This window comes from Diuraphis noxia, unplaced genomic scaffold (genome assembly GCF_037042655.1).
Source record: "Diuraphis noxia isolate RWA-SAM2 unplaced genomic scaffold, SU_Dnox_SAM2 contig0004, whole genome shotgun sequence".
NCBI lineage: Eukaryota > Metazoa > Arthropoda > Insecta > Hemiptera > Aphididae > Diuraphis > Diuraphis noxia.
Genome location: NW_028301714.1, coordinates 70,214,517 through 70,228,020, shown reverse-complemented (window position 1 = coordinate 70,228,020; position 13,504 = coordinate 70,214,517). Strand labels below are relative to the sequence as shown.

Sequence of the window (13,504 nt, the reverse complement as noted above, 5' to 3'; positions counted from 1 at the left end):
TATGTTGTAACGCCCCAGATGAAAAATTGCAACAGTCATTTGGGTCGATCGAATACAAACACTCGAAACACACACACATACACACACAACGGACATATAAATATATATATATATATATATATATATATATGCTAGAATTAAGTGTATAATATTAAAGGTTACGTGAGGTATAGGTGTATATATTCAATAGTTCGATGCCACAGGAATCTCAATAAAACTCAATGACTGATGCTGTATTCGATGAATACCTATACGATCGAACCATTATTGTATATATATTATATGGTTTATTTATACAGGATGATTCACCAAGCATGCTCACCTTCTCTTTTAATAATGAATTCATTCAAATTCTGTTTTTTTGGAATTTTGCAATCTATAACTGGACCTGCAGTTTTTCAAATTCTTGAGACTCATTTGAGGTACTTACTTAAACAGTGTCCTACGACGACACAAATCCACGTTTTTAAAATCAGAACCACGCCTTATTATTTTACTATAAATTATTCAGAACATATTTATTTTTTAATAATGATGAAGGTATCTAATAGAAACTCTGTTATACTAAATGTAAGAGATTAAAGCCGTTAAAAATGGTTTATAAAAACTGCTCGTTCAAATTTTGATTTTGACACACCAAAGTCTTTATAGATAAATAATTATACGCTAATTATCGTTAATTTACACAAATACTCTGTACTTGTGTAGTAAAAAAATCTAAAGAATTTTAAAATATGATCTCATACCTACTAATAATTAAAACTTCCAAAAATCAGATTTTATACTGCATTATTGAAAGAAAAAGGGGTGGTAAACACGCTTGGTGAATCACCCTGTATACATATATACAGACAATAGCACTTACAACGTTTTCTGTCTCGTCTTCTACCCACCGATTCTAACTACAATCTGTAGTTCGCCCGTTATACCACAAGTTAATGGAGTTTTCATTTCATCTCGTTGGTTGTGCTTCCTCGTATATGTATATTCCATATGCACATATTATATTATATTAAACAGTATTAAACAGGTAATCTGGGAGAATCATACGCGGCGTGGACCCGAACAGGTACACACTAGTTGCGTTTGAAACTTAAGTCCTTTATGCTCTTTCTGTACTAAACTCAAACGTTTAATTTACGTTTATCAGGGCGAATCGATAATACACAAATGGAAATAATCGGATTAAAATTTAAAATAATTTCGAAGAACAAACGCAGGAGTTGACCTATATTTATTTAAGCACGATGTTTAGACACAATCGGAAAAATAAATTATTTGCGATTTCTATGATATCGAATTAATAATATAAAAGGAGTAAATAGTAATAATAATAATAATAATAGTAATAATAATTAACAACCATGTTAATAATGTATCAAGATACTGTAACTTTATAGCCTAAGTAAAAAGTAGTTTCGATAAAATGGTTATGTGGTGCAAATTAATAGCGATGTGAAGTTTTTACCTTCCATTTTATGTTCAATTGTAAGAAAAAAAAAAAAACACAATTAGTAGATAATTTGTTTATTTATCGAATAAATATAGGTAGGTACACCAAGTCAATTATTGCAAGAATACAAACATTGATGTAAAAAAAAAAAAAAAAGCTTGATCAATAAAATATAAAGTAGAAAAATTATAATAGGAGTTATAAGAAATTAAGTGGTAAGATGATAGAAAAACATTTAATCTTATTGAGAGAAGTGACATCTTTAACTATAACGCTAATATTGTAACGATATCGGAAAAACGATATTCCAATGACAATTTATAAAGGTGGAGAGAAAAAAATATTCAAACGATAGAAAAAATGCATTACAGAAATAGCGATGACGCGCAAACATGAAAACTGCACGTGTGGAATGACGAAATAATTTTAAGTATTAATTATGGTTACGAATGTGAACACACAAAAACCACTTATATCAGATATTTACCACCAAAATGGACAAAATCCTGAATATATTTTAAAAGACTGTGTGATGAATTATGATCCCCATTCCGCAAAATAGTAAAGATTATGAAGGTAGTTTTATATGAGATTATATGTTTATAAGAGATTAAAGAACTAAAGAAAGGTGTTATATAATTTAATGATTAAGTATGATGATATTAACGATTAAAAGTGATCCTTAAATAGTGCTCGGGATAAGACACTTTTTGAATATTTACAACAGATACTCGAACAATGTATTATACACTGTAACAACCTAAGTGTATTGTTAAATAATATATTTAATTTTATAATTCCCAGGTATATTTCAAATCTATTACTATGATCCAGGGCGGTTAACTTGTGTCTTATTATTATTTCATTCATTTTTTTTTTGGCATACATTTATAAAAAAAAAAAAAAATTTCTATATAGAATACATTAGCCAAAAAACTTTAATTAATAAACGTGAAAAATTAAAATATAAACTTTAAGCTAAATTTATTCGCTTGGATTTTTTTTTCGTAACAGCACTTTTTAACACAGTTTATTTTAACGGAAACATAATGTATTGGGATTCATTAGATAGCCTGTAATCTAATAAAAAAATAAAAATTGAGCTGATTCTATTAAACGTTAATTGATATATTTATCGGCTGTTAGCCATCATTATTTATAAAAATTATAAAATGTGTTAATGGACATTTTGGATCTTGATATCATTGTATTTATCCATGCGGCTCGCGAACATATTACATTGGCCCCCCTCCTTTATTCTATATAATAATAATTGATGAAAAATAATATAAAACTTTATTGAACTGGATGGATTTATCAAAACATGAATTTTTCAGAATAACTTAACAATATTAAAATATCATATACAACACGACATGATGCATTATTATGTATAATATTTCTATTTTTTTTTTTTTTTAAAGTTCTGTATCATACATAAGAAAAACTGGCATTTGACAGATATCGGTCACGGTTGTTTACTTACGCGTAGACTAAACGATAAAATTATATTGGTATGTTATGAATTATGATAGATGTTACTGCTATACTACGTCAGACAAAATAATAGGAAAAATAAGGATATATTTTAAAAACAGCTATTTATATATTATCCCTCAGTGCCTTCGCCCAGAGGTTTTTATCAATATATAGTAATTGAATATTTTATATTTTATTTATTTTTTCTATAAATGCGCACCTATACCTTCTATTCAACTGTTTGCCGATTAAACAGTTTTAAATTAAAATATAAAACATGGAAAATACTAAAAGCTAAAAGAAAAAAAAACATGGAAAATATGTACCTAATATATGTATTATGTAATATATATTTATATATTTTTTATCATGTATTCACCTACATATATTATCATAAATGAATTGTATTTTTAAAACATGCCAATAACTTTGCATACAAATGTTAAAATATGTAAATATTTTCATATATATGCGAAGTAAAATATGTATGAAACTAAAACTTGGTATCATATTACATAATAGTTCAATAACTCAAAGAATGTATGAAACGTAAAGCAAGAAGAGAAAATGACCCGATGAAAAATTGACCGAAATCCTAAATTATAAACATACTTAAATTTAGTTTGGAAAATCCTTTGGTACTTCAAAAAGGGACAGTATCCAAAACACGCAATATTGAAAATATATGGGAAACAACTAAGCCGATTAGAGTGATATTTTAAATAAATGAGAAGACAGAAAGGTTGGCAAAATATCTATATAAAAAGTCAAAGCGTTTGTAACATACAATCTTCAATTAAAGCTTAATACCATTAAGACCTTCCTTTTGAAATTAGATTTTACTTCAAATGCGTTAAATCGAAAATAATATACTGTGAAATTTAAATTAATGTCGATAAATATATATTCGACAGCTACCAACCATAAAATTGTGAAAACAAATTAACATCCACAAATATGAAACATACCTAATCAAATAATTTCTCAAATATTTAAGTCATTATATTATAATACCTACTAATGATACACGTATAACATATTTTTAAAGTATTTTATTCATACCTAATCAACTACTTAGAAATAAACAGTTAGGTTACACTTCAGCTAAAAATAATATTAAACCTAATAGAAAATATTATATTGTTATCACTAATCAATATATAATATGTATTAACCATTTACAATAATTTCATAAACTCAACTAATATATTTGTACTTACCCATTTTCCGTTAATAGCTTTCATTGAACCCAGTAGTAATTTTAACTCTTTTACAGTTATACTGAAACTAGCAAGCACTCCAAGCATATCAATCAGAAGATCTGCAAACATAGAAGTAAACAAACAATTAGAAAATATAAATAAAACTGAAAAATAAACAACGACATTAACAGTAATACAGACAATATATAGACAAATTATAAAAATTTAAAAATTACTACAGGAAGATGAGTTATAACTATATAGGTAATAAGGGATTGGTTAATATTTTGCATTAATTTATAAAAATTAAGAAAAAATGTAGTAATTAATGCCTAGTTATAATAATTTTAACATGGCTTAATACATTTCTTAATGTACCTAGTAAAGTAAAATCTGTCAATACAGTAGGTAATAATCTGTGCATATATCATTGTATGTACGAGGAAAAAGATTATGAGCGGAGACAGTCTGTCAGCCTACATAAAGTATATTATTTATTGATAGGTATTTCTTTTGATAATGTTATTGAATACAAAGACTTTTTCAGCGACTATATCAAAAAAATGTATTTACCAAACACTAAATATATCGCTTTTCACTGTACCTGTAGTGCATGATGGTGGTCATTCATCACGTACTATATTATTATTCAATTATTGTATATACTAAAATGCATTGCACTTATCTTAGCACGCATCAGCATGCAAAGTTGTACGAATATTATGTTTTCTAAATAACAAGATAATAAAATAATAAAGAATGAATTTGTCGTACAAAATATACAAGAGTAATTTTACAACCTTTTTGGAAATGCATTTGTAATTTTCATCAAAATAAAGATTTGCAATTAACACTATTTCGGGTAGTAAAAAATATGAACTATAATTTGCATCAAAATTAAAATCGATTATTTTTTCGATAATATTCACACGTTTCAATAATAAATCATAGGGAATCCGAAATTGTGTTAACGAAAAGACAATAACATAGAACATTCCATTTTAGATTCCAAGCGGTTATTTCACTAACCTATATTCACATCGTTTCGCGGTACATAGTATAATGACTCTAAAGCTACCTATACCTAATAACAATAAAATATGAAAAATATAATAGTACATAATACTAACTATAAAAAATGATTGCCAACCAAAACAATAAACTCAGACAAATAAAACTATTAACCAAAAAATGGCCGGACCCTCCAGTCAAGCTTACACGACATGAAGAGACCATGATCGCCAGAGTACGCATCGGACATACTAGAATCACCTATTCCTATCTTATGCGTAGAGAGCTCAAACCCAGGTGTGAAACATGCAACTGCGAACTCACCGTTAATCATATATTCCTAGAATGCCCCACTTACCATAACGCCAGATCAAAAGCAAACATAAACACCTCCTCACTCAAAGACGCACTTAGACCGGGACAAGAAAAAAACATAGTAAACTTCATCAAGATGGCCGACCTTACAACCAACATATAAGACAAGAACCAAAGACAGCACATCACAACTATCAAATCTCCATTATATTATAAATTAAACATGTAAACCATTGTAGGCTAATAAACATTTGTATTTGAAGCCTTTAGGCTTTAATTAATAAAAAAAAAAAAAAAGATTGATAATAATAATATACAATAGTATATGAAAATGAAATATTAAATGATTATTTCTATCAAAAATTAATAAATAATATGTGATACTGTCTATAATACATTAATATCTAACAAAATGACAGGTCGGAAGTAAAAATCATTGTAATTATATTATGATGTTTACCATATAAAACGACCGATGATTCGAAATCCCGAAATATTAATATTTCCATTCGATTCCGTCAACAAACATTAAGCATGCTTGCGGAATACTTGATAATCGACTTTACACGTGGCTGCTACTCATTTTAGTGTAAATTTTAAACACATTATTTTCAACTACCAAAGAAAGTGAAAATCATAAACCTTTATTTTAGTCTAAATAACAAACATCATTTGAAGATATCGGCAGTGTTGTAAATTACGTAATATCTTTATTTTAGTTTATATTACGAATTCCCACATCAACAACTTAAATAATGGTATTGATATCTTGGATTCTGAGCATGTTGATGGTTTTACATTGCGATGACTATATGTGTTTATTGTGTCCATTGTGTCACATTTTGAAACAGTGAAAATGCTTTAATCTTAAATTGTGTTGATGATTTGTGATAAAACAATGCACTGATAATGGAATGGTAAAAAAAAAAAATGGGAATGGGAGAAAAGTAAAATTCAGTACTAGTAAATATTTCAAAAAAAAAAAAAATTAGAGAAAAATGGGAATATTTATTTCAGTTTTTAACAATTCGATTAATTGTTGTTGTTGTACAAATCAATAGAATATAACATGAAATTTAAAAAAAAAATCTTAAATCTTAACGTAAGGTTAATATAGTTTGTTAATTTATAAGCTAATCACAATAATATATGATAATATGTAATATTAATTACAGAGTAAATTTTCTATGCTATTTTTTTGACAAAAAAAAATGCTTTAAAATACCGTACCCAATACCAATAGTTATTTAAATTTTTTAAAATGTCCTTATATGCTCAGAATTGTCTTGCATTGCATTGCATTGTGCAATGCCCAATTTTTATTATTTCATTTAGATTAAACACATATATTACAGAGGTCTATAGGCTATAATATGCGTATGATTATACGGAACCTCTTGACTTGACTACTGTAGTCAAAAACAGGAATTTTGTTATTATAAAAGCCATTATTTCTGATTAATTTAGGTACTTTTGGTGTAGCACAGACGTCATATAATGTATCGACTAACTGTTTGAGTCCTTATTCTAGGTGAATATAGTCCTCTTATACGATTCACACATTTAAAGTAAATATACATATTATATGTAACTTTGACAAGTGGAAGGACTTTTGAGGACGATGTAAATCTATTTAAATACACAAAATAAAACCATCATTACAAAATGGACCGACAACCACGACCGATATCGTGATTGCAACGTATCAGTTTTTATATTTGCATAATGGTTATTTAATATTATGTATGTACAAATTTACCTTTCAGTTGCAGTATCGCATACATGTTCGCTAACCATTTTTTAGCGGGTTTGTGTTCACGAATGGTGGTCTTATTAATCAATATATGATGTGAATTATTAGTTTATTGGATACAGTTTTTTTGTATGCAGCATTTGCAAACATTTTTTCATTGAATATTTTATTTTTATAATTAAAATTATATGATATTATGATATAGATATGAAACGATTACAATAAATATCAACAAAATCTATAATATATACTCGAATAAAGAAACTTATATTAATTTTCGGGATCCCTTCAACTAATATGTGTACAAAATCTGGTGTTAATAATTAGTAAAAAACTATAAATTTGTATGTGTGTCATTTTGATCTAACACGATTATAGCAATATCTGTATTAGGTGTGACTATCAGAATCGGACTATCTATAAATCGATAAATCTATCGTTTCAGTTGAAATATTCCCTGCAGTTATTGGTTTTTGTCAAAATTGATTGAGTATTTTTCAATATATAAGCTTCAATTCATACACGACGTTTTCTATATTCTACCTATATATTATATAATATCACGCAGCAGTTAGCTGTTACTCAATTTTACATTTGTACGTATAACCTTGTTTAGTATAAATGACAAAATAAAATTCAATACGGAAAATTATATTCAATCATATCAACTTTTTTATTTTATGTAACCAAAGGCAACCCTATATACGTATACTTTTATACGAATAAAAAATATTCAAAATTCATGACGTGATATAAAATACATGTTACTATAGTGAGCCATCCTATAGCATCACATATGGGTTAAAAAAACGAAACTGAAAACCCTGTCCAAGCCTCGAGGAATATATTGACATAACTTTTAGCGAAAACGGTCCAGTAGTTTTTGAGTCCATATAGAGAACGAACGAACGAACGAACGAACAAACAAACAAACAAACATTCATTTGTATACCGGCACGGATGTGAGACGTCCATAGAATACATCACGAATTCACGACATAGAGCTATTAGCAATAATGTACCACACCCATAGAGCTCCACATATTGAGTGAATCATACAGACCAACAATGCCGTAGAATGCACACAAGAAAACGGCTATACGATACATACTAACATTATAACTATCCATCATCATTTAGGGAGTTCATATCATTTAATATCATTTAAATATTGTGTCTTAAGCATAAATAAAGGGTCCGACAGTTTCACAGAATTTCTTCGAGTTTCCGGCGGATTCCGAAATCATGGCTTATTCGCCATGGGAAAATTATACGACTAAATTCTGGTTGCGGTAATTATTAGGATGTGCAGTGTTTTAGAAACTGAGCGCGGCTTTTGTCCTAAGTGCATTTTGCACATTTGTGCGGCAATTGGGCAACGCCCCAGCTGCAGACGCACAGATTAAAAGATATGATTTTTATATAAAGATAATAATATAAAACAGTAGTACAGTTATCGCGTTCGCTGTTGAAAATCGTAACGAAATGATCTCTGCGAGGAAGATATATAATAATACATGAATGAATACGAACGATGGTGTTTCTGCAGGGACGTATATGAACAATGCTTTCGTCGATATTTGCAGTTCGCATTACTAGGTATCTACATATTATTATATTTGTATTATTTTTTACGAATGGTCGTTGATTAATTACTATTTTACCCTCGAGAATATTATCAGTAATTCCTGCATTTAAATAAATCTATATAAATTAATGAATAGAATTTTAATTGCCTCAATGTAACGTTGAAGCAACGGCGAGAAAGATATACAGTAGCTGGATTTTATATGACCTACCTATATATATTTATGTCCTAAAAACAGAACTCGAAACATATAATAATATTATTATTACCAAAAGTGAAAAAAAAAAATAATTATAACTATACTGATAAAGAGGAATAATTATACGGACCGCTTGAATGTGTATAATAACTGTTGGTGCGTGCACACTATAATTTTGCATAATATATATCATGTACGTCCTAAGACCTAAATGTACGCCGTATAAGCGAGTCTCAAATATTATATCATTTCAAGAATCGGACGACCGAGGGGAACATGATATTATTATTTATTTCGATATCGTTCACAGCGCTAAAGGTACCAAAATATTTTACACATTCGACCGAGTGGATTATTGTTGTACACAATATTATTGTAATGCAGTATGAGCGAGTGCGAAAGCTGCAAGCAGCACGACATGACGTGTAGGTACACATAACCCCTTTACATATTATAAGACGCAGCGAGCATTAAACCGGAATCTCCGTAAGATAATAATAACGGCTTTTACGAGACGTACGTATATACATATCATTATAATATTAGACGAATTGAGTGATTTACGGATGTAGGTACGAATAATAATAATGATATTATAAATATGCGTATGACTATTATAGTATTATATTATACCTACGCGAAAAAAAAAATAATGTTTGGTCAGCGTTTTGAAAAACGGATGGTACAGACAACGTAAAGCGGTATTCACATAATATACAAATGCGTACCGTATTTCACCTTTGTCGATAGTTTGATTTAATAACGGCGTTATTATAGCGTGGAAAAATCGATGGATAAACATAAACGTTAAATAAATATTTATGAGGGCTGAAGGAATAAATATTACATTTAGAGTACGGGTTGTGGAATCGATTGTTGTTATTTTTCTAATTTGAACTAAATTTAATAATTCGAGTAAATAAAATAAATATACAAATATAGAGCACACACCAACACACTGAAATAATGTGCAAACGCGTGCACTCCAACGATTATATTTGTTTGTTACATTTTCACATGGCCGTTTCATAAAAGCACATCCGAGTAGGTAAGTACTAATAATGTATATGCGCCTACGAATTTTAGATAAATGCCTAACCTGTAATCGAAAACCGAAAATGTTTGGGACAACGCTACAGAACGTCCGTTTATACATCATACTGGAATTAAATCATTGTTTTTCCGTGCAAAAAATATAAACTCGTTGCGCCGAGTATGTTAAATAATTATACGGTTTTGACGTAATGAGTAAAACATTATTCCAAATGTGTTGTCATTTAGGCGGCGACGGCATACGTAACGAATGTATTGCTTCTGGCGAATCATTCATTAAGTTTACACTCGGCAAGCCCTTTGTAAAATTTGGAGTTTTTAATATTATTCAAAAATTTAATATTACACGAACAAACGGAACTATAGTGCTGGCGACAATGTTGTTATCTTAAATAATGATACAAATGGTTTTTCGTCAATTTGAGATCCTGCAGCGGGAGAGAATACATATTATTCCAAAATCAATACCAAAGCTACCGAAAACATAACCGTAATGAATGATTCGTTATAGTCTGTGTAAACTGCAGAGGGAAAAGTGCAATTTAAAAATAAAAATGCAAAATCTTTAATATCTATTTATATTGACCTATTACATATTGGCATTGAGTATTTTCTTTTTTTATAATGTGGATTTGATGAGATATTATTATTACCCACTTTGAACTAAAATTTCAAACCGTAGTATATCCGCCTTGATGTTATATTTGTATTATTTAAAACAAACATAATATTATTTGAAAACGAATCATTTTTTTTAAGGGATATTTTATAAAATATATGGTCGAATGATTTCGCGCGTTATATAACGATAAAAACAGACGATATGGTTGATATCAATAAATTGAAAACATTGTAACTGCACTATAAAATAATAATAATAATAAAGTAGGCGTATATTATATTAAACGATAATATATAATACAGGGTATCCCGCGAAGATTTATCAATTGCGATATCTCCAGAAATAATGGAGATATCAAAATGTTGGTTTTATAATCAGACTCACAAGAATAAGAACTATAATTATTTCATATTTTAATTATATATTTTAATGCTTTGATTAAAGGGTTAAAAAATATATTTTTTTATTCAATTATTTTCAAAAAAAGTCACTACCTATAGCCATTTTCTAGAGTTTATTTTTCTGAAAATATTGATGTTTCAACATTTTATTTTCGTTGATTTCCTGATTTTTAATTTTTTTTTAGTTTCGAGAAAAGCTGTGAATTATTTAACTTCGCAGTGTTATCAAACATGTGACCCGCCGCGCCGCGCGCATTCCCATACGGTCGGCTGAATACTTTCCGTGTTCCTAATACAGTAGGGTCTCGATAATCCGAATAAGGTTGGGGAAAAGGGGTCGTACGGATTAGCGATTTGTCCGGATTACCTATGGCTTTAAAAAATCATAAATTTTATTGTAATTTAAGATATGAAATTTTATTTTTATTTGTATAAATCGTGTAAAAGCTCATAATTTCAAAAGACAATGCATATATAAAAATATTAATATAATTATGAACTTTAATATTTAAAATATCGATTTATTAATTTTTTTTGTTCATTGATTCCCATTATGGATTGGTATGCCTTGTCTCATAATTGAAAAATTTTATTTATTTTATTTATAAATACATACATATGTGCATATTATGGCGATAAGATAATTCCCAAGCCTGTTCGGATTACCGCGTCTTTCGGATTAACCTGTGTTCGGATTATCGAAACCCTACTGTAGTAATAAATTTATAATTATTATCATATTTTAATTCGTCAAAACTAGAAAAAAATATTAAAAATTAGGAAATTAATGAAAATTCAATTTTGAAACGTCAATATTTTCAGAAAAATAAACTCTACAAAATGGCTATCTTAATTTTTTGGAAATAATTAAATAAAAAGTTATGTTTTTTAAATCTTTTACCAAAACATTAAAATAAATTTAAAATTTAAATAATTTTAGTTCTTATCCCTGTGAGTCTTATAACAAAACCAAAATTTTGATATCTCCATTATTTCATGAGATATCGCAATGCGTAAATCCTCGAGGGACACCCTGTATATTTTTTTAAAGCCTGACGAGCAATAATCGTATAGTACGTTCGGCTATACAATAAAATATAGTGTTTTTATTGCGAACCAAACGACGGCGACGACTCGTCTAGTCGTCTCGTACCTATAGCACCTATGTATATTTACATATAAAAATAGCTATACTCATTCAGACATCAATATTTTTATTTTTATTTTAGATTCTGAGCGAAGTGATGAATGTATTGATTTTACAATGATGTGTGTTTTTTGTTTTTGTGTCTGTGTACAGCATAACTAGTCGAAATAATGCTTCGATTTCAAACTTTGGGGGTGGTTTCCGATGTAAAATTAAAGATCCTTGGTGCATTATAGAGGTCAAAAGTAAACATTTTCCAACAGTTTTCAAAAAAATCGAGAAAAACAAAAAAAAAAAATGACAGAAAAACGGGAATTTTTACGCAAAACCAGTTTCCGACCAAATCGATATTTTTAAATGGTTGTAATTCAAAAACTAATCACTGTAAATACTTGAAATTTTCACCAAATGTTAATGTTAGTGATTTCTATATACAGTTTAATTTTCAAAAATGTTCGAATTTTTTTTCAATTTGTCTGAAAATTTTTTTTTGAAGTGTTGATAAAATTTTTTTGGCCATATCAAAACACTTGAAAATTTAATACAAAGTTCTTGATAGGTTATTCTTATAGTGATTTAAAAATAATAAGAATACATAGAGCACAATTTTTTTTTATTAGTATTTGAAGTTCAAATATTGGTAAAAATTCGTCAAAACCATGAATATTTGCAAATTAGTTTTAAGTTGAAAAATCATAAATTTTTTTGCATTTATAACTAAGGATTAAAAATACAAAGCTAAGTTTTCCTTCAAGTAGCTATAGAGAAAACTCGAAGCATCATTATAGGAAAAAATTTAAGTGCGTTTGAATATTAAATTTTTACGAAATAGCGTAACGATAACGATTTATCCTCAAACGATTTTAAACATTTGTTATTAATCAAAAAGTATAAGTCATAGATACTTGAAAAATTTTAGAAGGTTATTTAGATTGACATTTTCTTTACATGATCTAATTTTCAATATATTTTGACTTTTTTTGAGGTATTTATAAACAACTGAAATTTTCAATTTTTCTGAAAATATTTTTTTTAAAGTGTCGATAAAATTTTTATGGTCCTATCAAAATACTTGAAAATTTAATGCAAAGTTCCTCATAAGTTATTCTTATAGTGATTAAAAAATTATAAAAATACATAGGCACGATTTTTTTTTATTAGGATTTGAATTTCAAATATTGACTTAATACGTAAAATTACGGCAATTTTCAAATTATCTTAGATCGAAATTCATAAAAGTTTTTCTTTTTAATTCTAAGATTTGAGAATTTAATACAAGGC

The 13,504-nt window shown here is 28.1% G+C and overlaps 1 protein-coding gene across 7 annotated transcripts in view; it reads right to left on the bottom strand.

Moving 5' to 3' along the window:
* The window catches only part of rg (A kinase anchor protein rugose), a 268,765-nt gene that overhangs the window by 103,345 nt on the left and 151,916 nt on the right, over positions 1-13,504 (bottom strand). For all 7 annotated transcript variants that reach the window (XM_089227915.1, XM_089227918.1, XM_089227913.1 and 4 more), the window contains one exon: positions 4,153-4,253. In XM_089227915.1, the coding sequence (XP_089084041.1) occupies positions 4,153-4,253 (101 nt within the window). The remainder of the gene's footprint in view (positions 1-4,152; positions 4,254-13,504) is intronic.